This window comes from Centroberyx gerrardi, chromosome 1 (assembly GCF_048128805.1).
Source record: "Centroberyx gerrardi isolate f3 chromosome 1, fCenGer3.hap1.cur.20231027, whole genome shotgun sequence".
Taxonomy (NCBI): Eukaryota; Metazoa; Chordata; class Actinopteri; order Beryciformes; family Berycidae; genus Centroberyx; species Centroberyx gerrardi.
Genome location: NC_135997.1, coordinates 18,764,068 through 18,791,612, shown reverse-complemented (window position 1 = coordinate 18,791,612; position 27,545 = coordinate 18,764,068). Strand labels below are relative to the sequence as shown.

The window sequence follows — 27,545 nt, the reverse complement described above, 5'->3', positions numbered from 1 at the left end:
GAGTAGGAGAGAAGGAGAAATGGGTGAAGAGGCCCTTCTGTCTTTTGTGTTGCCATGGACACCAAGAAAGCTGACTTACTGCTATGTGAAAAAAAATATTTGAATGCACAACACACACATACACACACACACACACATGATTACCACACATCACCATCATCATAACTACCATGACCTACTCCTCTCTCCGCTCACATCACTCTCACCTCTTGAATTGTTCAAGGAAGACAAATGCATATTAAATAGCGTCCTAACCACATCCCGAGGAGTTCTCTTGTGCACCGGCACAGTCTGCTAGGATGCCTGCTAGGCTCTCATTATTACTAGGTATGAAAGCACATCATACCATTTGTAAGACAGCAGAGCAACAGGATAAATGCACACAGGGCACAGCTCATTAGAAGTTGTGTGCGTCTTTGATGGTAGATGACTGCTGGGCTCTTTGTTCTTGGTGGAGCAAGCATGAAAAACACCAACACAGCAAGCCCACTTATCTCTGTTACTCCTTCAAATCCCTAACCTTTCTTCTCTCTCTCTCTCTCTCTCTCTCTCTCTCACACACACACACACACACACACACACACATATACAGACTCTTTTTCTCTGCCTCTTAATATCAGTGCCTGACAGCTGGTCAAATTGCAAGTTAAAATTAATATACTGATTCTGCATTTAGTATTTTATTTGATTAGTCAGCCAACTCTAGTCATATGACTATGAGGGGCCATGAGATTCTAGAAATTTCCAGTGTGTGGTAGATTGTGATACTCTAGTATATCAATAAGACAAATACACTATAGAAAGAGAGTATTTCAGATGAGGAAGCTATGGTCTAGTTTGCTGTTCCCTCTGTTGGCATACTCTTTCCACTTCTTCCAGTAATCTCAATAATGGGGCAATGGCTGTACATCCTTATAACCTCAAAGTACCATTTTGTGCTGTGAGAGATTATTAAAACAGAAGAGATGTATTGTCATATCTCAGGGGATGATATAGAGTATAGCAGATGTCCTTGTATGATGCATGTCACAAAGTGGTTGCACTTTGACACGCACACACCCAGACTATTACATATTCACCCAGCTGTAAGTGTATGCACACTGGAATTACACGCACGCACGCGCACACACACACACACACACACACACACACACACACACACTGCAATAATTACTGGGCTGTCAATCATTGAAATGAACTGACTGAAGGTGAAACTGACTGAGCCTTCAGAAAGGCTGCTTACTGATCAGTTGAGCAAATCCATAACATAATGAGTGACAGCCCTAATGCAATTCCTCAAAATATTGACACCCATTGTCCCATGAGAAATATATCCAGCTTTGCCTATAAGGTAGACAGGGAATTTAATTATAATTATGTCTATAGAATACTCCAGAGATGATTACAAACAATACAAATAAAGACAGGAAAACACATGAACACAGTGTCCCTCCCTCTCTCTCTCTCTCTCTCTCTCTCTCTCTCTCTCTCTCTCTCTCTCTGTGCGGTGTGTTCCTAATCTCTAATTAGTTCTGTCTATGAAGACAAGTCAAGGATGTCATTGCTGAAGAATGCTCGGATGCTTGGATTCAGCCTTCCTCTTGGCAGGACCACGGCGGGAGCAGACTACTGAGAAATCCACTGTTTCTTTCAACTGAGAGAATTCCTTTGCGCTGGCTTGCCTTAAGAAGTCGTGCTGTTCCTTTAAGATAAATTACGCCAAACGTACATATGCAATATATTAAAGGCTTGTGTCTGATGCCTGTACTTGTTTCTAGTCTAAAAAGAAACTGATTTCACTGAAAAAAAAAACCATGTCATTCTCCGATTGGTCACATGCAGGGACGTAACACCACACCAGATTTGTCGTAGCAGAGTGCTGATTGGTGTTTGTTGCAGGTAGTGCTTGCAAAACCCGCTATTTCTCTGTAAAGTAAAGTGTTGCTCAACTTTCCCGAGCTTTTTACCGGTTGTTTTAGCAATCGGCTGCCGTTTCTGAAAGCAGTAAAGATACATGACGGCGGGCCGCCCGGCGCAAAGATTCACTGTAGCATGCGCGCGCGCGCACATTTCAGCACCTTGGACAGCGCGGGGCGCCGCAGTGGCAATGCGTGGATTCAACCGGTGGCATTTAAACAGAGCAGTGATTATGTGTGAGGTGGGTGATTTGACTGAATCGTAAATGGAAAGTGCCTGTTTTCCATGCATGGAAAAAGCTATTTTCTTTCTGGATTACATGGACTCTTGCTTCTCATCCTTGCTGATACACCGCGTCTCCGTCGTCTCCGGTTTTGGTAGGCGTGCCGGTGGATGAGCGGTTGACTGGAGAAGCCGTGTTGAGCAGCGTGGAATAGGTGACTCTCTGGCGGGCGGAGTGGTGTGGTGGTGCCTAAGAGACCCTCCATTTATAAGGATGCTGGTGGGAAATGCCTGGCGACAGAGATGACGAGATTTGTCAAAAGGCACTTGAACTCCTGTCAGATCTTTGTTCGAAGGGGGAAGTGCAGAACGAAAACTGCCTGGATTTCATTTACTATTTCCGAGACCTTGCCAGGCCACGCTACACGGACTCAGGTGAGGCATCAGTTGCAGACTTGATTCACGGGTTGCATTGATCTCTGGACATATGAGTTCAGAGACTGAGCAGCGTGCACCTGAAACCTACTACTGCAGGTGGTCCACCAAGCTGTTAAGCCTAACTTGTTGCGCTGCTTAAGTGCTTCTACAATCGTATTTTCATGCTTTGTTTTGGAATTTGGGTAGTAGATTTTTCCCCCACACATAGACTTATTTAACTTATCTAACGAAAACCCTACTCAGCTCAGCGAGAGCTTTCCTTTGCCACTCATTGCCAGATCCACAGTGCCGATTTTTGAATTCTACTTTCATGCAATAAATCTACATCCACATGTTATCAGCATCTGTTATATTTTTTTATTTTATTTTATATGGTATTAGTCAATATGTTCATTCTTCATACTTGTGCAGGCAGATGCCGGCAGCGCCCTGGAATGAAAGTGAGGGTGTACGATTTATACGTAGGCTCTCTCTTCTCCCCAGGCTCCCCGAGGAGACAGAAGGGCAGGGATACAATATAGAAAACTGGATTTGTATTCTCGTCCTTGAGTTTAGCTTGCACTTGCGCTCCCGTTATTGGCAATGACTATCTAGCACATACTTATTGTAATTCTCCCTTGAAAGTTCACTTCATTAATTCTTCGTCTTGCCCAAAGTCTACGTGAAGCATTTACTGACGATATGTGGACATACTGTACGTGCTGAACATAAAGGATATCAGGCAGGGGAGCTATAGGGAGACATGCAATCTGGAACCAGCAAGCAGTTTATAGCCTACATGTGAAGAATTAATGGGACCATATAGTAATGTTTCATCATCCCCAGCACAAACACCTCATAATCTCCATCTGAACCGTGTGTGTGTGTGTGTGTGTGAGTGAGTGAAAGAGCGAGAGAAACCGCGAGGGAGAAAATAAGACACGAGAGGAGAGAGAAAGCACACTATCTGCTGCGTGTTGCACAAGAGTTCTCCACACCTCTACTCCAGTCATTCAGTCACGTTATTCACCACGACCAAAACCCCATTTGCCTCTCCCTTCTCCTTCCCTCTTGCTCTGCCTCTCTGCCTCTCTCTCTTTCCTCTCTCTCTTTCTCCTCGCTCTCTTTTCCCTCCTTATTTCCTCTATTCCCCAATATCTTCATCCTCCCCCCTCTCCTTCATCCTATACCCAGTCTTGTCTTTACTTTGCACGGACAGATACAGAAGTGGAATTTTTATCTGGGTAGTGGGGTTACTGGACGGCCATCAGGACGGCTTCCCTAAGGTTTAATACCAGATCCAGCTGATGTGTCACCCAGAATCATGACAGCACCCTTAATAAAATGACAAGGGAAGTAGATGGGAGAGCGTGGGCAGAGTACTGGTAAAAAACTGGTATGAAAATTGGTGAGTCCAATACCATAAATCATTGGCAGATGTGACCCAGAGTGCAGGGTCAGGGTTAGGGTTACAGAGCTGGTTGGAGTGTCTTGCTCAAGGACATTACTCATGCATGTTTGTGTGACTTTCGTGAATATTTCTGGACGGAGCACAGAATCTTGACTTGGCAACTGTAGTTCATACTGTTAAATGTCATTAATTATGGGGAAATAATATTTGCAAGGATCTGGTCAGATATGCCTGGTAGCAGAAAGATTATAAAAATGAACAATTCAAAGTAATTGAAACACAAGCCCTTAGTGCTTAGGGTAAAGACACATCGGAAGGTGAATCGTGCTGCACTGAGTTTTTTCTGTCAGTTTTTCACTTGCAGCATTCAATTATACAGTATATCCTCCCTTCTTCATGTTGTGATCAAAATGAATAAAATGACTTGTACCACTAGTAAGGCACTAAGGGACAACATGTGCACGCCATAGGACAGTGGTTCCCAAATCCAATTCTCAGGACCCAGAGCGCTGCTGGTTTCATTCTAGACATCTAATAGGGAAAGATTTAGATCTGGGATGCCAGGTGAATGCAATTAACTACCTGTTGGATAGGAAACCAGCAGTGGGACCCCTGGATCCCAAGGACCCAGAGTAGTAGGGCACCACTCACATAGGATTTATAGTAACATACTGTATGCTATGCTGTGTGGGCATTAATTGTAGAGCATGAGGAAATTAAGCAACTTCCAATAATTGTTTAATGACATAAATACATACTGTATATTATACATGCAAGTGGTATACCAAATAACATACATTATATACAAGTAATACAAGTGCTATACCAAATAACATACATTATATGCAAGTAATACAAGTGCTATACCAAAACTGCACTCTCAGGAATCGTAACTATGTGGAATATAGTGCTGAAGACTTCAAGGCTTCTGTGACTCCTGGTCAGCGGAAAAAATTGGTGTTGTCATTTACGACCCTGCATGCAATCTGTCCTGGTCCTTCCAACTGCCCCCTTCTGGAAGCAGATATGCTTTTTTGTATTAGCTTATCAGATTGTGCCATGACTGGATAGAATAGATTAGGGCGTATTGTCTATCATGTTCACCCTGGGAAATACCGCCTTGTACAATGCACAGAAAGGGTCCTAAAGCAACACAGCCTAAACATGCATGAGATATTGCTGTGGTAATGCTTTCACAGTGTTGTCAAACTCTGCGGGACTTGGCAAATAACATCACAGGAGCTGGACGTTCCAAATATTGCTTTTTCAGCACTGGGTTACCTCCTACTCTACTGCACCTTTGAAGGTCCTGTGCTCTAAAATTGGTCCACTCGCTTTGTTGTGATGCAGTCTCTGTGAATCCTTCCAGATGTCTATAGATCATTCTGCACCAGGCAGCACCGGGGCAGCCTGCCAAGCTAACTGTGGGCTCCAGGATCAATGTCCTCAGATGGGGGGGCCCCTCAACCTCTCCACATTATTCTCCAAAATCACGCAGGTAGAAATACCCCAGTATCCAGAGTCTCAGAGCTCAATAATGACCGTTCGACCAAATGCCTGTGTGAGAGCCAGTCCTGTATTAGGCAGAGATGTTGGCTGTGGAGTCACAGATCACCTTGCTTACAACACACACAGAAATATGCAAAATATGTAATATGATTTGCGGTGCTTTTTGGATATATTATTATGGATATATTAATTTCAAAGCCTTTCCAGATCTGTTATGAATGACACCAACATTGAGCACGTTGAGGGCGACATGACATAGCTTTTTAATATGTTTAACCACCGTACATGTTCAAGAACTAACATATATCAACATCATTTTTCAACCTTCCTTAGTTAATGTTTTGTCTTCAAGTATTGCCTAGCTTTACATCAGATGTGTAGCACAGCTTGCCAATAGGGATTCAATTCAGGATGTTTCCTGGTTGCATAAGATGTTCTGTGATTTTAGTTACACCCTAAAGCACATTCTCTCCACTTATTGAGAAGTCCTTTGTCTGTCACATCAGTCATAAAGTGGTGGCATCATTACAGAGACTCAGATCAGAAGTAATTCGGAAATTGCATATAGCTCATGGAAGGTGACAGGAGGTTTTAAATAACATTGTGTGAATACTAATACTATATACTAATCGGCATGATTTAGAATAACAAACTTTGACTTTTAAGAATTACGGCGACACATCTTGCTGTGTATTCTATTGAGATTAGAAATTAGAAAGGATATGAGCAAGGGCAAAAGAAAAATTGAGAGGATAAAGAGTGGACATTGCGGTAATATTTTACATGAACTTTTGTAACAGATTCATCATGCCTCAGCAAGGGCTTCACAACAGCTGCACACGATAGTAAGTCTTTATGTTAACTTTAATTAGGTGTACTATGTCATTGTGTCATTTGTGACATAGCAGTAGAATAGTGTGCAATTTAATGAGTGTAAAAATCAAAATAAAAGTTATACTGGCCACTGCCATTTTCTTTACTTTCTTTTTTTGTCTTTTTTTCCCTATTTTCCCCCAATTTTGTTGTTGCCAGTTTCTGATGTGTTCCACGGTCCCTGTCATTGGGTGACCCCCTTTTGGCCAGGGAGGGTGTAGACTACCAGTATCTTAGTCATAGTCATAGTATATATACTGTATGTAGTGGTATTTAGTGTAATCTAGTTGCTGGACTATTGTTCAGGCACCAGGGATGTTCTAAACTATGTTAAGTGATAACAGATGCTAAAGAGATTGGTGGAGATTAAGAGAAGTAGAGGGAAAAACTATAGGTGAACATTGAGTACACAGGAAGCTGCACTAATTGAAGCCATGACTTCCAGGAAGGATCCTCTACTCACTAATGACATACAGTATGTCATGCACTGAACCTGCAACGCTTGGCAATAAATGTCCTCTTTGCTCTTTATGGCTAACGAAGAGGCTGATCTGGGCCCAGCACTAATGCCATTACAACCTCTTTAAGGTTATTAAAACAGGACAATATTTAACATGTTAGTGATTATTTTACCACATTGTAGTGTATTTACCATTATCTACTGATTGCAGTGCAGCTCTCTGAACTGTTTTACCCTCCAGTGGATGTATGTGAAAGGTACTGGTTAAGATAAGATTTAATTAAGATGCAGTCAGTGAGCATCTGTGAGACTCCATATCGCCCATGAGCAGACTTTGTTGTGGAAAAGATAACAGTTACTCATGTTACAGACTGCATTCAGTTCTGCTGCTATCTCGTAGTTGAGTGATTACACAAATCATCACTTCATCATTTCCTTTGCCTCATAAAAAATCAAAGGTTCATGACTACCAAGAAGACGAGGAGAGGAGGCATAGCATATATAATGTGTATGCCATGTTGTTGTCCAACCCACTAGACAGAGAGAGATAATCTTGTATTCTAAGAAATTATCTCATCACAGAAATGTACTCTACCATCTTGATTCAGTCAGTACATAATGTGGTCTATACACTAACCTAACCTCTACTGAAATCTACTGGCTGATGTGATTAGTTCATGACCTGATTTGTTTTCCCAATCGTTACCTTTGGAAGAAACCAGTTGATTAGAAGCACATGGAGAGATGGATAGGACACATAGCAAACATTATACAGTGTCTGAGAAACATCTTCATGCAAATTTTCATGGCAAACCACAATGCATGATTTTTAGTAAACAGAAAAACTTTTATTTTGAAAATGTCCTTCATAATTTTATTTCAATTCTATGTCATAAATGACTTGAGCATTACATCATACCTCATGAAAGCTGACATAAGGATTGAATTCATATTCATGAATATGAGGCTCTTGCTTAAACCAGAGTTCATATAAAGGCTCTATCTTCATGGTGCCGCATGGCGGGGCTTTGCACCGGCGAAGTGGCATTTTCATTGGGTGCACAGGGTTTTTTTCTCACCTGCGCCTGTTTGGTATTTTTGTGACTTCCTGTGAACTTGACTGTGCTGAAGTGGGAGGTGAGGCGCAGCAGGGGGTGTGTCAGTAGTGATCAAGCAGTGCAGTGCAAAGCTTACCAAGTCTTTTTGTGAATGATAAGTGAATGATATGTTGGCCAATTTGACTTAGAAATATCTCAAGCAGCATACTTACACTTAACATTTTTCATTCTAACTATGCACGTGGCTGTGGTGTGAATGATTGTCATCCAACATAAAACTATCAGTATGCACCATGATGCACATATTGGGGATTGTGGAGGCGGCCACATCTTCTAGATATCAGGGACTGGCTGGTGGATGGCCCCCCACCCATAGCCAAACTGTCAATGAGGTTTGCCGCCAACTTCTGTTGGCCCTTCGCCTAATATCATTGAACTGTTTCTTACATTGGGCCAGTGCCAGCTCAGAGTGCATAAAGATCACAGTGGAATTATGAGGTGATGACCAGGAAAGGGATACATCATAGTTAGTTGATGGGCTAATATTGAAATAGAACTCACTGCTTTGGACTTCAGGTTTTAATGTGATATGTAATGATTTTTGTGGGTGTCCAACAAACCTCTGCCAAAAGTTGGGAGGAAGACTGACTGCTCATGGATTTTTTAACATTAAATTTATCTCCACTTTTTAGTAAATACTATATATTTTTTTATGGTAATTGGGCAAGTGCACCTTAAATGTTAATAATCAATTACTTAGTCTAAGTACCATGGTAAGACAATATCAATTTTTTGGACTATCATTGATCTATATAATAGTTGTCCATAGTTAGGCAATATGGTTCTATCAGTTTCTAGAACTCCAATCACCTCACCCACTTCTCACAGAACAGAACAGAACATCCATTGTGAAATCAAATAACTTTGTGTGATTGCTATGAAAGTGAGAACCAAGATGAATCAGAGAGTTCTTGGTGACTCTTGGCGAGTTCCCACCTCACATCTCTGTCCATGGTGACTAGGGGACCCTGTTCTGATATAAACAAATGCACTGTCATACTATTCAGAATCATAGTTTTAAACCATAAACTTTTATTTGAAAGGCTAAGAGCCGGTGTAATGCTCCTGTAAAACGTTTTACATGCCCCCCAGCGATTGTTTATGCACTTAGCCACCATTAAACCATTACCATTACCATTGTGTTGCTGAGGACTTACGTTTTTTACATGGAATTTACCATTGGATTTGTTTGCTGCTTAAGTATGGGTTTCAGTTTTCATTTGTTGAGGGAATCATTAACACTAACAGTAATTACACTCTAACTCACCATGTTGAGTTGGTTCAGTTTTATGGAAATCATTCCTGCAGTATGTACAGTATGTATGTATGTATGTATGTACGTATGTATTTATTTATTTATTTATTTTTATAAACTTACCTTTTTAGGCAAGAAGGTATTGGTCAGGAGTTGCAGCAACCCCTTTCTTTGCTGACCATCATCAGTTTTTTTGAGAAAAAATTTGATGTAATAATCCCTCATGTGAGTTACATAACCACCTTGAGGAAAATTTACATTGTGAGTAATGGTTACCATAGCATTTACACTGGCAATGTTCTGGCTATACTAAACATAGAAGACTTACTGGGTCTGGATGTGCTGGTCAGATAATGACACCTTCCTTTTTACCAACCTGTCATCTTGACACAGAAGTTGAAGCTGAGTCAGAATCTACAATTTCCTGGTACAACTGCTCTGTATAAAGACTGCTTTAGCAGTGGTGATGGAGCAAGACTGGAACTAATCCCCTCTTGCCAGTTGGGGAAATAGACAGTGTCACAGTAAAATGTCTCTATTACAAGATTCTCTCTGGGAATATTTTAAATGTTTGACACAATGTCTGTTGCAAAAACAATTATTTTTGAATAATCAGACACCTGCAAGGTTTCAGAATTTAGTGGCAGCCATACATTATATTCCCCAAGGTCCCCCAAGTGTTCACCTAATGAATGAATCTGTTGCTGGCTTTTTGAACTTTGCAATTACAGTAGTTTAATTCATGGATTAAATGTTGTTTTCAGCAAATATTGCTTTGAGGTAACCTAATTATTTAAACAACATGGAGGTAGAAAAGGAGTTTTGTGTTTAGTACAGAATTTATTTTTGTTTGTGAAATTTGACAGATGGACAACAGGGTGGCCTTGTGTTTAGAGCAACCATTATATATAATATAATAATATATAACCACAAAGGCAAAGGTTTGATCCCTGTAACATGCAATGTGTCCATCAACATTGAATATAAGTCTGTAAGTAATGTAAAATGTGAATATTAGCTCATCAGCTGGCTCAGGCTGAAGCACAAGATATGGGTTGCCAGGCACTGCAAAATTCAGCATCAAACAAAGCAGAAATAAGATTTGGGTCTTGCAAAAGATTGAGTCCTGGTTTTTGTAACAGTTGTGTAAAAAAACAACCAAGACATCCAGATAAGATTCACATTGGGCAATGTCTTGCTTTGGTGTGAAAAGGCAGGACTCTTTACTTTATAGGATAAACTGTGAGAAATTCATAACTTCAACCAGGGGGCTTCAAATGTGTGATCCATGAAGGTCTTCGAAAAAACATTTATGCCTAATTTTCCGCACTGGCAAGACTTACGTTTTCACTCCTTGATCTCTATTTTGAATAGATTTTCTATGTTCCAGTTGGACAGTACTAGTACACATTCATGGTGAGTATCTGTTAGAAAACCTCTCTCACTGTTCAGTGGGCATAAAGTGCCTTCTACAACCCCATTTTAACCCCATTTATATAGTTGACCGTTTAAGTGACCTTTTTAGTTCCATTTTTTGACTGACCATGCTTTGGTTTGATGATTTATTGAGTGTACATACATTATTAATTTATTATATGACACAAGGAGTTGGGTGTGTTTTTCTCCATCTCGTATATAACGTTTCCTGGATCAAAGTCAGCACTCAAAGATCCATCCCCATATAATGAACATGCCGCTCATGTTTTGTTCAATTAAATTTTATGTTAAAATTTTTATTTTTGTATGCATGCAACACAAATGAGTTCCTTTTATATACATTACAATCCTGCATAGTTGGCCATTTTGTAATAGATTGTTCCTCACAGTGGCGTTATCTTCCATTGTACCCTGAAAATCATTCAAGAAACACATTCTTCACATTCCACTGTTCATCTTTCCTCTCCCCCACGTCACACATCCCCATAGTTTCCTTACTTGCACTGAAAATACTCCTGTCTTGTTTAAAAAAAAAAAAAAAATTCTGCCTGGCTTTTACTTATTTGCCTTGCATGTCTCTATCATACATGGTCATTCTTGGGAGGTAGACATATTTGGTACATATATTGTCTGGGAGCAAAGCTGGGGCTTCTTCGACCCTGGCACTTCATACTATTGGTTGTTTGTACTGTAATGTTGGCAGTCTAAGAATTTAGGCTATTGTATACAACTGTTGTACTCATTTTAACTTGTTCTGGATAACAGCATCAGTTAAATGCCTTAAGCATAAATATTGACCCCAATGAAACAATCAATAATATTACTGCCAGTATAAGGCCGTGGGTAGGTCATGTACAAGCATTTGCTGCAGCGTTTGTTTTGTAACACACTCTATTCCTCTGTTATTATCGAATCGGGGAGAAAATTACAGCATGGAGCACGCCACAGTCCTGGGGCAGAGATGATACTCCAGAGAAGATAATTAAATAAATTTAGCTAATCCTAATTAAGCTCGTCAAGGGTTCTTTTTAAGAATAAAGAAGAACAAAGGAGAAAATCCCATAAAACTCTTAGAATAAGTCATGCTTTTTCAAAGAGCGCATACTTGTGTGATCCGTCTTAGGACATTCCCCTAAAGTGTCTACAGAGACCAGGCCTGAGGATGCCACAGACAAATATACCTATCTGCCTAACACATCACTCATCCATGAGTGTGATTTTATTGTCAGCCAATGACAAGATAACTCTTAAAGCTGTGCAGGCTATCAACCTTGCAAGAAATTGTAGACTACTTAATATATGACAGAGTAAAAATGACTTTCTTCTGATGTCAATGACAGTGATGCTGCTGCTTAAGGTGGTGATGGTCACAGACTAAAGGACTGCCTGTGATATAGCGCTGCAGCAAAGCAAAACAGCTAACAGCAGTATCACTTCACTGCTGTTGGCTATATGTCTGATCCTTATTTCCCGTTTCTTGTGTCCTCTCAACTTATCAGATGTATCGGTGAGCCTACTGTCGCTGGTGGTCACTGCCTGTGGCTTGGCCCTGTTTGGAGTCTCCCTCTTTGTCTCCTGGAAGCTCTGCTGGATACCATGGAGGGAGCGCGGGGTCTCTCCCAGCACCAAGGAGGCCCATGGGCACCTCAACCCCACCCTGAGCCCCCTGCCCTCCCAGCCCCCGCCCCGTCAGCCTGTTTACACCGCTGTGGACCCCCCCGCCCACAACCGCCGTGAGTCCTCGCACTGCTCCGCCACCACTAGAGAGCCCACTCCTGTGGCGTCGGTGGTGTCGGTGGAGGCTCCGGTAACTCCTGTGTCGCCACCACCTGTGGTCATACCCACACCGGAGGCAGCTATGAAGATCAGCCACACATCGCCAGACATCCCGCTGGATGCCCACCAGAGTAAAAGCCGGGAGAATGGGGTTCACACCAACCCTCGTATGCAGAGACAGACCACGGAACCCCCGCCCTCTGGTCGCTCAATGTCTGAAATTGGGTCAGTATAACATTCTTGTTGATTTCTTTGCCTTTGTGGGAACGAGATGTTTCCTTTGATGTGTAACCCATTATCATGAGAAACTTGTAACAGTCTCCTTTCTGCCCCTCTTTATACGCTCTACTGCATATCTCTACATAAGCATCTTAATGTCATAATATTGATTTTTTCTGTCCCTCGTTTTTACAGACAAGGGTCTATTCGCAGACATATGAACCTGTCCAACCCAGACTTCAACATGGCCCAGTTCCAGAGGCAGGATTCACTCACTGGAATGGGTCTGGGCCTCGGCCGCCTCAAGCCTGAGCTCTACAAGCAGCGCTCGCTAGAGGGGGATGAAGGCGGTCGAAGAGGCGGGGGCTGTGGACGCCTCCACTTCATCCTCAAATTTGATTGTGACCTGGAACAGCTAATAGTTAAGATCCACAAAGCTGAGGACCTGCCAGCCAAGGACTTCTCTGGTACCTCTGACCCTTATGTCAAGATCTACCTGCTGCCCGATCGTAAGACCAAGCACCAGACCAAGGTGCACCGCAAGACGCTGAACCCCGTGTTCGACGAGGTGTTCCTGTTTCCCGTGGCGTACTCTGAGCTGCCCACACGTAAACTGCACTTCAGTGTCTATGACTTCGACCGCTTTTCACGCCATGACATCATTGGCCAAGTGGTTGTGGATAACTTCCTGGATCTGGTGGACTTCCCCCGGGAGACAAAACTCTGCCGGGAAATCCAGTATGTCTCCTCGGTGAGTCAGCACTTCTTCTGGACGATCAAACACATGTCATGTTTATTTAGATATGCTGAGTAGGAGTTAACAATAAATGATTAATATAAAAAGGTTAGATTTTAAAGGTAGTTCATTAATCATCAAATGTCTGTCACGATGGTGCTTGGATGCGTAGATGTTGTTGCAGTTAGTGTTGTAGTTTCATTTGGAGCTAGAGCTTTTATTTTGTCCTTCATTTCAGCACGAGGTGTCTGACAAAGACAATATACCCAATAAAGTGTGTCTTTGTGGTAGGAGAGAATAGAAATGACTGCTTGCGAATTCACTGAGCTGACAGCTCTGGATAAACGAGGAAGGAATTAGTTGGTGAGTTGGGTGAATAGGTCTCACTTTGAAAAAAAGAATTTCTCCTGATGACTTTGTTCTGTCTTAACACAGCTCCCCACGCTGCTGAGATGGAGGCTTTTGTAGCCTGAAGCAAAGTATTTGATCAATGCCATGACATACCCCCTAATAGGTATCTCTGCTGGATCAAGTGGGATACTGATGGGTTGGAGTTATATGGTTTTGAAATACTTCACAGGCAGGATTTATATCATTTGGTTTTGCTTATTTTATTTTCCTTGTTTATGCCTATGTTATTCTTATGTAACATTGTTTACATATGAATACATGTCAGGTATCATTATTGCTTATCTTATTGGCTTTTATTTATTGTTGTTTTATTTTTAGTAGAGCACTTTGTAACACCAATTTTGTCATAAGTAAGGTCCATTCTTTTTTATAAATAGTAGTATAATAATATAATTATAATTAGGTACAGACTGAAAGCATTCTGAGAGGAGCAGTAATTAAAGAAAGGAAAAGAACGAACGTGGTACCCTGCAGATTCTAATCATCCTTCTATTTCAGCCAGCCATGCTTATATTACTAGCCTATTTGTGTAGGGTAATGTAAATTCCTGTTCTCTATCCATCCATCTTATACTGCCTAAGGTCAACAGGATTTAGAGCCCCGTGCAATGTTGCATGAACAAATCACTGACAGTAGCCTGTATGTGTGTGTGTGTGTGTGTGTGTGTGTGTGTGTAAAAGTTGACTTGTCTAATGAGTGTAAACAATCTTGAGGGTCATACTGTTGTGTGCAGTCACTGCCAATGTTGCTGTCCTTTATCAGCCCTGTTTCCCTTTATCATACTCTCTCTGTAAATGTCAGAACTCTTTGTGATATCTGTTTTCCCTCTTTTCCCTCTGAGTAATACCTTGTGCAGCTGAGGGATATTTGACAAATCTATCTTGTCATAGACAGTACGTGCAAATATTTATGAGTAACCTCCCAGTGATTGCATTGACTAACAGCCCTCTCAGTGTGTGAGCTAAATTAGCCATAATGTGCCATTGATCCTGCTCTATTTCCATGGGATTCTGAAGTGGCATTTATAAGACTTCTCTGCTCCCATTGATTACAGCAGACAATTAATTTTATCACGGTGAGGTCAGTGATGTTCCATCAGTGAAGTGTAGCTGCTGAAGACAACACTTGCTGATCTATTGTATGATGATAACTATCTAGCATGATTTAGCAAACTCACATTCAGCTCATTCCTATACAGGCATGAATGGGAGTGTGTGAGCATGCAATTGTGTGTGTGGCTGTGGCTCTGTGTGAATGGATGATCTTGAATCAGTAATGAGTGAGGCATTCTTACCTTTTTGTTGGTGTCCAGATTTTAAGAGACAACTCTGTTCCTCGCAGTATATGCAAGTGATTGTTTGTCTGCACTGCAACCATTTCAATTTAATGAGCTTTGAACCTTAGTGACCTGAATTTGTGTTCCTCACTGTTCCACCTGTCATCCCACGCTTAAATATGGCCTTGGTAGTTAATGTAATTTGGGTGGGGTAAAAAAATCCAAAAACCTGCTGACTTGTACTTGTGCTTTGGGCCTCTCATTATGTAATCAGGGAGCTGGATCATTTCATGTGGCTTGAGATCTGAGTGTACTCAGTCAAAGTATAAAAATACAATCCCAGTCCAGTTCAGCACATGCTATTTGCAATGCTACTCACAATGAAATATGGAAATATTTTATTTGATCTTTGCCAAATCTTATCATAGATTTTTGCTGGACCTCTTGAAGGGTCGAGCCTAGAAAAGTGACAATCAGTAACAAGGTGGGTTGAAACAGCCTAAGAGTGGACTATTTACAGGGAAAGTCTGCTCATGAGATCTCTAGGTTCCCATGACCGTGTTACAATTTCTTGCAGCTTCCTATAAATTAAGTTACAGTTATAAAAAGAGCTATATTGGCTCTGAATCCCCGAAGGGTATATTTTCAAAGAGCATGTTAACATGTGAATAAGCTATGTTCTACTGGGCTGCTGTAAGTATTTCCCAAACCTGGGGCATGACCTGACATATGGATCCTCCTTATGATTTATGAAAAAAAAAATGCATCTTTATGTATGCACCTTTTGTGGCCCGTCTTGTCTACATGTATTGCTATCCTTGTTATTCCTGCCATTTGGCAGTCTTGCTTTCCTAGAGTATAAATACGCCTAATAGGCATTTATTGAGCACATTTTGATGGAGGTGAATTGGTGTAAAAAAACTATGTAATCATCTAGAATAGGAATAATTCTTGAATTCAGCTTCTTTTGCCTCTGCTACATTAATAATTTGTTGCTACCTACACTCCCCTTAAATAAACGCGTGGAGTGCAGGCCTTTCCTTTTAATTACATGCTGAGAATTCCTCCTGAGGGTAGCGGATAGTTGACAATATGTGTACAAAACATATTTTTGGGTAATCAGCCACACTCAGCTTATTTTTAAAACATAACCATTTTTCATATGAATATTATCCGGGGTGAGATTTATGCCACCAGACAAGTGAATTTGAATTATGTCTTCTGAATTTGTGAAATTGAATATTGAATGTACTTTGTGAAATGAAGTAAAAAATGAAATGTAGTAAAAACATGCAAACTCTACCTAACCTTTCAAAAAGCCACAATTTCAAATTCACCTCTTGGAAAAGCTTTCAGAGAACGGTAGAAAAGCAGCAGCTTGCAGACATAATCAAACTGACATGGAAGACCTGAGTGACAAGACAAAAAAAACAGGATTCTCTTGGGAGATCCAAATATCTAAGTCTCATCTAATTTTTTTTCTCCCTTGTTTGCCTAAATATATTGAATTATTTTACTAAGTTCTGCCAAACCCAACACTCAAAGGACTCACTAGCTGCTGAGTCAAGCTGTATGTCCCAGTTGGTGCAGTGGTATTGTTGGTGTTTGTGAGGTCCTTGGTTTGCACCTGGTCTCTGTTTGATTCCATGGTTTTCAGCCACAAGAGGACAGGAAAGCATCACTGCTCTGTGTCCAAAACAAGCCTTAACACATTTTTGTTTCAGAACAAGAGCATTCAAGGTCGATGTCTGAATTGCACACCTTGCACTCATGTAGCCTAGTCTTCATTAGCCTAGCTGTCGAATAATACTTTTCATTATGTTTAGGTTTATTTGTTTATTATTTATGCTTGCTAGCCATTTATTGTGTGTAACATGAAAATAAAATAAAATGCAACAGTGATCATGTATTATGCACGCACGCACACTCACACACATACAGATGCACGCATAAACACATAGCTCCAATTTCAATGCAATTACAGCATGAAGAAAATTTGCATACCTTTTTATGAAGCGTTATATTAATTATTTGCATGTTCATATATATTCATTAACAGCAGTGTTGGTTTGTCTTGACAGTTTTTTTTTCACATCTCTATATTGGTTGCAAAAATGAGCGATAGAAAGATTGTGGAAGCAAGACAAATAAATGTCTTCTCCAATATAAATTGTTAGTGTTAGTTTGGTCATGATCATTGTTATAGAATTATCACTGTATGTTGTTGAACCTACTGTGCATAATTGCATAATTTTGTTCATTTAATTTCATTAGGGTTGCTCTACCTTAACCATAGAAATGTTCTGTACTTGTTAATTTTCTTCCAGGTATGAGAAGATGCAGCTAATCCTTTTATCCTTACTCTTGGTGATCAGTGAAATTCAGAGCAAACTGCACCAGTGCTCATTTTTACAGTAGAATGTAGTTTTTGTTGGGGAACAAAAATGAAACAGCATCATATACAGTATATAAGCTTTTCAATGTGGTACTTTTGCCTTCATAGTATAGCTGAGGGGCTTTGGCACAGTTTTCAGGAAATATTTATTTTTTAATTATTTGGTTGGTTTTGGGCTTTATCTTTATCATTATCGCTAGTATCAGGGTAGCAAGCAGTTGATTTTTACCTCCGCCAAGGAGGTTATGTTTTCGGTGCCGTTTGTCTGTTTGTCTGTTTGTTTTGTCTGTTAGCAGGATTACGGAAAAACTACTGGCTCGATTTTCATAAAACTTGGGTGTAGCATGGGCCAAGGAAGAACCCATTCAATTTTGGAGCGGATCCGGATCCGACTCACAAACAAGCAATAATAGCACGAACCTTGGCGGAGGTCTGCGCTCTCCGAGTGCCCTTCTAGTTTTTAAACTGTGATTTCATTGATGAGCTCAAATTTGGGCTATGATGCAAACCCACTTGAGAATAGGTCTAGCATAAAAACAGTTTAATGTACTCTTGATTGTCTTTGTTCTGTACTGATGAACCAGAGGAGAAGGAGCTAGTGAAGGAAAGCAATCAAATATGAACATAGAAGGAACAACACAGCCAAAGGTTTAATGCAAGAAGTCTGACTTACAATGCTCCGAAGACCATTAACAGCTTCCTACTCATGCCCTCTAAAAATACTGACGGGCAGAATCTGTCTGTTTCTGTCAGTCTGTCTGTCTCTCTCTCTCTCTCTCTCCCACACACACACACACACCTGCTTCACTCACCTGCTATAGTTGTGCAGCGTGTGAATGGTGAAAGACAAGAATCCACCATGACAGTTGCTTTGAAATCACATTGATATTGAAAGCTTGAGCCTTATATCATGCAATGCATGTAGACAGTGAAGGCAACATTACTGGTTCTGTGAGTCTAATGCAGACAACAGCAAACAGAGTTTTCAGAATAATGAAGTGGAAATGTACCAGCTATAATGACATACCAGATGCCGTCATGGAAACAGACAGCAGATTCTGTGAAATGTTTTCTCAGCATCCCAGCGTGGTCTATTTTGGTTTGACAAGTTATGCATTTATCCACATGTGATGGAAATGAAGTGGTTTGCAAATTAGACAAGTTATATTGTAGTTGTATTGGGATTCATGAAGGAGAATATAGTCACAGAAGAATGTCACAAAATCATGCTTCCCAAAGAAATAGCTTTATCAAGGCAGAAGATTGGTGGCTATTTGAAGAGCAGCAGAGGTGTTTGTGTAAGTGGCATCGTAATAAATGACCCACCTATCAGTTCCTAATTGCTCTTGATGTACTGTAAGGTGGATGTCTTTGGGTCTACAGTGACAGAAAATAACCGGAGGGGACAGCTAGGGAGTGAGGAGGAGAGGCTGATGAAAATCACAGTAAGATAGTTGTTGTGTCAATGTGTCAGACGTCTGACTGACCTATTGATAGTGACAAAAACGTGATATATGGTTTTGTGGTGGGGTAATGTTGCCACTTGAGTCCTTAATTATTGATTATTGAGCAACCTTTGTTGGCCAGCTAGACTAGGATGATGTGACAAGTGGTGATAAAGGACCAGAGATCCATTCTCACACTACTCAGTGTCTCAGTTTCACACTACTCAGCTCACACTTACACACAGTTATACACAGACACTCTCTCTCACACATTTGCACACATGCGCACATGCACGCACATACACTCACACACAAGCAAATCACATTTAGACACAAGTAGAGAGGTATATAGCCTCATTTACTTATGCTGCATAGCCCATTTGTCATAATCATTGTACAGAGTCTTTGACTTAATTGATAGGGACTGCAGAATTATCATTAAATCCTAATTGCCTGTGGGACTGACCATATGCTTTGTTTTATTACCATATTTGGCTTGTTTTCCCCTGCAATATAAGTAGATTGTAAATTGATGGAAGATAGTGTGGCTTTTTTTTATGATTTTGATCTCTGAGCTAAAAATGCAATGACAATAAATTAAAAAGAATAAAACACTAACAATCACTCTCTCTCTTTCACACACACAAAAACAAAGTGCCATATCACAGAGAGCATACACACTTGTCAAGCCTGACAGATGGCGGCAGTGTCAAGACTAATTCCCTTTAGAAAGAAATAAAATAAGAAATAAAGAGAGAGATGTAGGCGATTATCTTCTTTCTTTCACACCTATTTTCATATTAAACTTTCACTACCACTCCACTTTTCTATGTTTGAAAAGCAAGTAAAGTAACAAGTGCGCTAGCGCTTTCTATGTGCTCGGGTGGAGGGGTGAAGGGTATGCATGATTGGAGTGAGTGAAACTACACTGACTTTAAAAACTCCACCTGCTAAGATCAAAGTGCTCACTGAGCTACTTCATGGTATGTGGATGTACAGCGCTCCAGCCTGGAGTTGGTTGATGCTTGAACTGTACTGGTGTACGAGCGCAAACTCTATATTTGGCAAAAAGTGTTACACACGAACACACAAACAAACAAACACACAGAACATACTATAAAGTCTGTCTTTATAAGTTGGGAAACAATGAAGTTTCTCCCCTCCATTGTAACAGTTATTACAACCTATGGCACAACATATGGCAGGCATGGTAGCCAAGCAACCAATGGCAACAGCCGTTTCAAGCAGTAAACATACAACAGTTGGTCCATTTGGAACATTTGGAAAGGGACTTGAATTTGCTAAATGCTATAAAGATAGCGGCTTCTACTAAAACAACATTGAACTACAACAGTAAAGCAGTTTTGTTTCTATAGGCGCAGTATTTAATTCATTAGGAAATGCCCACAAAGTGTTTTGGCTAACTACCATAAGTTCATCAGCTCAGTAGCAGGCTGAATTGCCAGGTGCAATTGCAAAGGGACTACCTTTGTGAAAGTTATAAAAAAAAGCCTATTCTTCAAATATTCTGAATTAAAGGGGACCCTGAACTTTAGGATTTAACATGAATTTGAAGCTCATTTCAGTGTAAAAGGTCACATAAATCTGAAACGTTATTCCTCCAATCACAGTTAATGGAGCAACTCCAGGCTGCACATCAGTTTCTTAGTTGTACTAGTAGTTTTATGTTCAGACATACTGATTGGACTGTGCTTGTGTGCTTGTTTGAATTTTCAAATTTGAGAAGAAAAATTGGATAATTTGCAAAACCAATCTAGAGAAGGCATCTATAGAACGAAGGAATTCTATAGGAAGATTCTATAGGAATGAAGACATTCTTGCACATTGCTCTTCCAATGTACACAATTCTTTTATTAATTAATGCTTTGGTGTATGCGGACCTTCATCCTAGTATAGAAATATTCTGGAAATCACAATGAATCCACTATAAAAAGTTTAAGAACCTCTCCTCCCTCAGCTGAGAGCACTGATTTCATCAAGCGGTGAGGACAAGAGGATCAAGACAAATCCATTAATGAATTTTCGAATTGAAAGTTAATAGCAGAGCACAAAATGACAATGGCAATCTTAATGACATATCAATAGATATCTTTCCAGAAAATTATACGAGAGATCAGTTATAAATTCTACAGTGCATTGTTGAAAGCTCTTAAAATCCTTCACTAGATCATTTAGTGTCTATTCCTGGTTCTCACCTCCTTAGTGGAGTTATTTTGAGAGCAAGTGATAATTGAGCTTTTGCTTTCCTATGGCTGAACAGAAGTCTCCATCTCTGGTGAAGTGTGGGAGGCTTTTATTAGAACAGTGTGACAGAAGGGAGTTTTCCTGAACGGACGTGTTTCAGAGGAGTCTAGACTGACAGCACTGCAGTGATATACAGTTAATTATGTAACCAAGTGCCAGTAGATGGCCAAGCCATTATTCTTTACCTTCAGTCAGTTTGTAAAGCTGCAATACTGGTGAAATGTAATTATTGTAAATACATAATTTCTTATGTACTAGATGTCTATGAAAGAGTGACTGGGAGATAGCTATTTTATCATAAGATACTTTCGGTGACAAAAACTCGTAGTATATCATCAAGGTCATGTATAAAAAGTTAATAAACATTGTTGTAAATGTGTTTTTTGTTTTCTCTCAGGATAATGTGGACCTCGGGGATCTGATGTTCTCCCTCTGTTACCTGCCTACTGCAGGCAGACTGACCATTACCATGATAAAGGCCCGCAACCTAAAGGCTATGGATATCACTGGAGCATCTGGTAATTAAAAACTGATACTGTGTAAGACTGCTGGGACACCACAACTTTATGCTCACTGGTATCCTGTATAAAGAAATGAATGAAAATGAACCTCCCTCCCCCCTGTCTCTATCTCTTTCTCCTCATAGATCCATATGTGAAGGTTTCACTAATGTGTGATGGCCGCAGATTGAAGAAGAGGAAGACATCAACTAAGAGGAACACTCTGAATCCAGTCTATAATGAAGCCATCGTCTTTGATGTTCCTCCAGAAAATATAGACCAGATCAGTTTGTTGATTGCAGTGATGGACTATGACCGGTGAGGCGCTAATACAGAGCTCCCTATGACTAAGTCATACAGTACTTTCAGCACTTGACTCATGTTTAATTCATATTTGCTGCAGGGCAATGACGTTTAAATGCTTTCGAAGTGCAATATGGAAGATATTGACTCAAACTCTTCATCTCTGTCACACACTTTCATTTTTGTTTTTCTTTTGACATCCAAGAAATTATTTTATTTAACAGTAAGTACGCATAATGCGTCATTATCTCCAGACTGCAGGGTGGGTTGTGATAGGTTTCTCTCTCTCTCTCCTGTTCCCACAGTGTAGGCCATAATGAAGTCATCGGTGTGTGTCGGGTCGGCAACGATGCAGAGAACCTTGGTCGAGACCACTGGAGTGAAATGCTCACATATCCTCGAAAACCTGTCGCCCACTGGCATCCTCTCGTTGAGGTGAAGACTGAAGTGTGTTGTGTGTGGTGTGTGTGTGTGTGTGTGTGTGTGTCTGTATGCACACTCTAGGTAAGAACAACTTGAATTAACAAAATAGAAAACTGTCGTAAAGTTTGACACGTCTAGGTTTCCAGACTTAAGGAGGAACAGGCTGTTACCTACAAAAGAATAGAACAGAGTCTGACTAATTATCTGATCTTTGGTAGAAGCTTATCTTCAGTCACTTGCGTTTCAAGACATCATGCTCATTTCAGAAAATTAAAGGAGATTGGGCTGAGTGGAGGATGTCTAGCCTCTCATACATACTCACTTGTCTAACTACAGAAGTTAGCTAACTGAAGATAGCCAGTATTAGAGTTACTTGCATCTACTTTAAGTTTATTCTTGGTCCAAAAAAAGTGATAGTACAGCTCCTTTCTTCAACACCAAATTGTTTTTTGATGCTAGTTGTTTAAGTCCTCCTTCTGGAAATTGGCACCGCAGACAAAGCTTGTGAGAGTGAGAGCCTAATCCTTCCCTCTAATTGTGTCATCCACTACATGCAAATATTTTTTTATCTTTGGGGAACAAAAATCCAGTGTTGGAACTTTGGTATTCATTGACAATCCACAGTGTGATTCCCATTGAACTGTACTGTAACGGTACTGCTTTCCAATCTGAGATCACTAATATCTATCTGATTCTACTATTGTTAAAAGAAATGACTTGGTTTCAGATATCCCATGCCAAATAGCCTTAGCCTACAGAGTGCAAAATACCCTACATCTTTGTATTCAATAAACATTTTTGGGCTGGATCGTACGCACAGCACCATACATTGCCCTGATGTTTAACATATTGTCATTGCTCTGATGTTAAACATTTTGAAGCGTGCATGCCTGGAGGCGTGGCTGGTCCAGTGGATGCATACCTAGTCCATTAGCCTTACACCAGAACAGCTCAGCCATCACCAGGAACACCTACTGTCTGTCTCACAAAGCAAATTCAACAGAGTCAGAGTATCTTTGTGATAGCTGGCTCCACAAAACAAAAAAATAAAATAAAAAATTAACAACAAGAAAAGCAATATAGTAAACAATGTCGGGGTTATGTAAACGCTGCCAACAATTTAAATGCATTAAGTAGACTGTAAAAGCGAAATGTTTGGGAAATACTGTAAATGGATTACTAACATTAATTTTCTCTCAAGAAAAACAAACTATTATAATGAATAAATATGGGCAATACAAAAAATATAACAGCAAAAAATAGCACTGTTGCTGCTGCCAAGGCTAGAGAGGATTGCTGAAAGAAAATTGCAGTAAATGTAAATTTGTAAGTAAATAGGCTCATCACTGCCCCATCATTAAGGCACAGTGGGCATACCTTTCATTGATACAGTCATTGTGTCATCACACTGAGGCTGTGAAAAGATTCTCTATTCACAAAGTCGGCCTCATGTTCCCCCAGGCTGCGGTGATGGAATACGAGTGCAGTCTATTGAATCAATCACTCTCAGGAATCCTATGAAAGAATTTCAGCGCTCTTACTATGCAACAATAAATTTCATTCATTATTCATAATCATAGTCAAATAATGTAAGATACCTGCTATTTGATAAACCCCTCTATTATAGCCATGAGTTCCCTGTGAAGAGCCCTTATTACTATCTGTGTACCCAAGGCCATGGATCCACAGGGAATGGTGATGACTGGTGATTTGGATAAGATAAGATAAGATATGATAAGATGACACTTTATTGATCCCCATCCCCATGGGGAAATTAGTAGGTTGTTGCAGCAGCAAAAGCAATAGAAGTCAATAGGGAAAAGACAAGAAGAGTATAAGCACTATATAAAAACAAGCAATATAACAAATACGCAATACAAATAGTAAGACTATAAAACAATAAAATAGGATATAAACAATGTACATACTGTGCAAATGTGCATGGAACATTAACAGTGTGCAGAGGACCATACATATGTACATAACGTGTTGTGGCTTGCAGACTAGTGCAGTAAAGAAACTGTGCCCTTATCAATATATTACAGAATGTGCCTTACATTACCAGCTGTCGTATGTAACGATAGCCTGAACATAACCTGCTCTGGAGCAGGTAGGTGAGCAGCCTAACTTACCATGGTGACATGCAAGGTATTTGATGTACCCAACTTAAAAGTGAGCCACCATCGTGACACGGAAAAAAGCCACTGTTAAGCCCAAAGTTAGCTCGCTAAATCACTACTCTGACAGGCTTGACAGGCCTCTAGACATGACAGGCCCCTAGTCTTGTTTAAATAGTGTGTGCCAGTTCAGTCATCTTTAGTCTTTATCTTTTTTTATTTAGATAGTGCAGTGGGAAACTAGAGAGGGAGACAAAGTAGGGGAGACACAGGAGAAAAAGCTCTGATGGGATTCAACCCCGGGCCTGTGAGGATGCACGTGGTTCCAGAGGCAAGACACTTGACTATCTCTGGACTGGGCACCGATACACATTTTGTTTTGCGTGGTACTGTAAATAACACCAATGTAAACACCCAATATCTACTGGTGCATGGACAGAAGGAGTATAGGGAGAGTGGGTGACGTAGAGAGAATACAGAACACACATTCTGACGGGAGAGAAGAGAGAAGCATGCTGGGGAGTTGAAGGATAGTGTCTATGACCTGTGCACTCAGCCTGGAATAATGGCTTTATTGTGTGTATTTGTGTGTACTTCAAAGGTCTGTGCCTGCAAAAAAAAGAAAGAGAGAGGGGGGAGAGAGAGAGAGAGAGAGAGAGAGAGAGAGAGAGAGAAGGAAATTAAGCTTGTTGTTATGGTTTCCTTCAGGGCAATTAGAGTATGTAGTTCTACTTTGAAATCTTCATTTGAGCTGCAAGAAACCCCATGTATTATTTACTTCCTCCCTAGCCATTTCAGTCAAGGTTGTTTTATCTTTACAAACCCTCGCTATCCGCACACTCCTCCAAAAAAACTTAAAATAGTCCTAATATGCAGAGGGGTTTTCAAATGCAGCTCTGTTTACATGTTTTTATTGCCAAGCGAAACACTTTGTCTATAAAAGCTTTCATCTCGTTGCATGCAGTTGGCAAACAAAACAATCACTGCAGCACAGTCTATTTCAATAAAAAAAGAAACTAAACAAACATTACAAAGATCAAAGATGAAACGGGAGGCATTTACGGCTTGTTAAACTAGCCAATTCATAACTCTGTAGGTGGTTAGTGCATCTCTTTGGAGGTTCCAAGATGAAGTGGTGGGAGTTTGGGAGTTGGAAAATCTCTTTGGCTATATTTGGTATAACGGTATCAGTTTATATAACTCAGTGCGAGTTAGTAGATCTGCACGTGTATGGATCAGCTCTGTTTTACATTCTTTCTCCTTGCCTGTCCTTTGCAGTACCAGGGGAACACAGGTAGTAGCCAGGGGGGCTCCTGTAATTCCCTGAAGACGCCCCCCTCTCCGTAGCCTTGACCAACACTTCACACAGGAGCAACTATCAGTTTGAAGCCCCAGCCGAACCTCTGGACAATTATGGTGCTGCGGAGTGCAGACACATGGTCCTCAAAGAAGAATGCAAACATCCATACAAACCATGGATATGAGAGACACCAACTGTCTTTAGCTCTGCTTCTCGAAGAGCTTTGCATGGAGGGCTGGGTTGGTTCAGTTGCATGTCGAGTGACCGCAAAGTGGATGTTTTCTTTTCTATTATGTTCCATAAGAAAATCAACAACAGGCACATGAGGACATTTTAAAAGTCTTAAGTCCTAAGCCTGGGTTTGTAGTTACTGTTTTTTACATAGTCTTGCTACTTGTTTTAATGGGGTGTGTCTGTATTTGCACAATGTACTTACAACCAGTTGAACTGCCATACTGTTTTTTAATTTGGTGGTGAATTGGTGCATGAGGTCATGGTTTGGTGGGATATCTTCTCCTTTGTTTGTTTCTGTTCCTGTTTTTGGAATAGAATGTGAAGTTCTGTCAATTGATCACGACGTGTGCAGTGACAATTAATTTCTAGAATTAGTATCTGTAAGTAAGATATGTTAAATGTTATCAATAAATATTCATACAAAAACAGTCATACTGTAATCAACATTGATTGCGAATTTGGCTTTTCGATGAACTAGCAAATACTTTTTTGTTTGTTTTTTTAAGCGTTGGATTTTTGTTTTCCCTCAGAAATTACAAGAAACAGATTCACCCATCCAGCTCCTTTGGTGGAGACAGACAGTAGAGGAAATGCAGTAATGTTTTGTGAAAGAATAAAATATATGGAAATGAAATTAAAAAAAGGGTTGGAAAACACTGATATGGTGGGTTGGAGGAGACTTGTCATTTATTTTGTAGCATGTCAGTTCTGTTGAAGATTAGCATATTACAAATCCAATCAATGAAAAGGCAGCCAAGTGGATCACCGTGACAGGCAAGAATGGCTGCATGTGTGAGCAGATTACAAATGCCTGGAGGCACAGCCCTCAATGTACCTTTGCCAAATTAGCATCTACTCTGAAGCAGTTTGGAAACAAACAAAAACAAATCTCTTGAAAACACATGATATCACAGCACACATTTGCAATGGCTTCCCTTGTAGTAAGTGATCAATTTAATTCAAATTCTGTGCTTAATAGTAATGGGAAAGACTCAAAGTGTTTCTCATAATGTGTATACACATACAATACCTTACAGCACCTTATGAACACAGTAAACCACATGCAGTATTTAATACTAGGCTCTATATATTATTTTATAATTAATCGTGTATCATTACGCATCAATGTGCTAATCAGTCTTAACTAACATTATCACCAAACCTGTTTACAAACCCTATATTTTATTTTTTTTATAACTTTGTGTTGTTTTATGCTTAGTGTGACGTATGGGTCTATGGGGATCTATATGACCTGCATCAGGCCCAACAATATAACCTTTAGCCCTGCTGAAATTAACCGTTACACCACTTGATGTCACTATTGTTTTCTATATCTATTACATCTAGTCGCATACATAAATTTATGCCTGTGGTTGTAGTGGGCATGGGAGACAAGCTACAAATCAATCCTAATACTTAACCTAATTCTACAGTAAGTGAAGCCAAAATGCTGATGCATGGTTAGTGGGATGTTGTTTCTGTTTTCTGGGTTTAGATCATTACTCACACCATTATGGATCATTCTT

The 27,545-nt window shown here is 40.2% G+C and overlaps 1 protein-coding gene across 4 annotated transcripts; it reads left to right on the top strand.

The window, feature by feature from the left end:
- Positions 1–2,426: 2,426 nt before the first annotated feature.
- syt9a (synaptotagmin IXa) lies at positions 2,427–25,832 on the top strand. 4 transcript variants are annotated; one of them, XM_071907081.2, is made up of 8 exons: positions 2,427–2,574; positions 12,119–12,260; positions 12,384–12,608; positions 12,810–13,365; positions 21,540–21,660; positions 21,789–21,960; positions 22,251–22,392; positions 25,770–25,832. In XM_071907081.2, the coding sequence occupies exons 1-8, from the start codon at positions 2,427–2,429 to the stop codon at positions 25,830–25,832; spliced, it is 1,569 nt and encodes a 522-aa protein (XP_071763182.1). The 4 variants fall into 4 exon arrangements, with proteins under 4 accessions (XP_071763182.1, XP_071763181.1, XP_071763180.1 ...); XM_071907080.2 differs by having other exon boundaries at positions 12,119–12,324; positions 12,421–12,608; XM_071907079.2 differs by having other exon boundaries at positions 12,119–12,414; positions 12,472–12,608.
- The last annotated feature ends 1,713 nt before the right edge of the window (positions 25,833–27,545 follow it).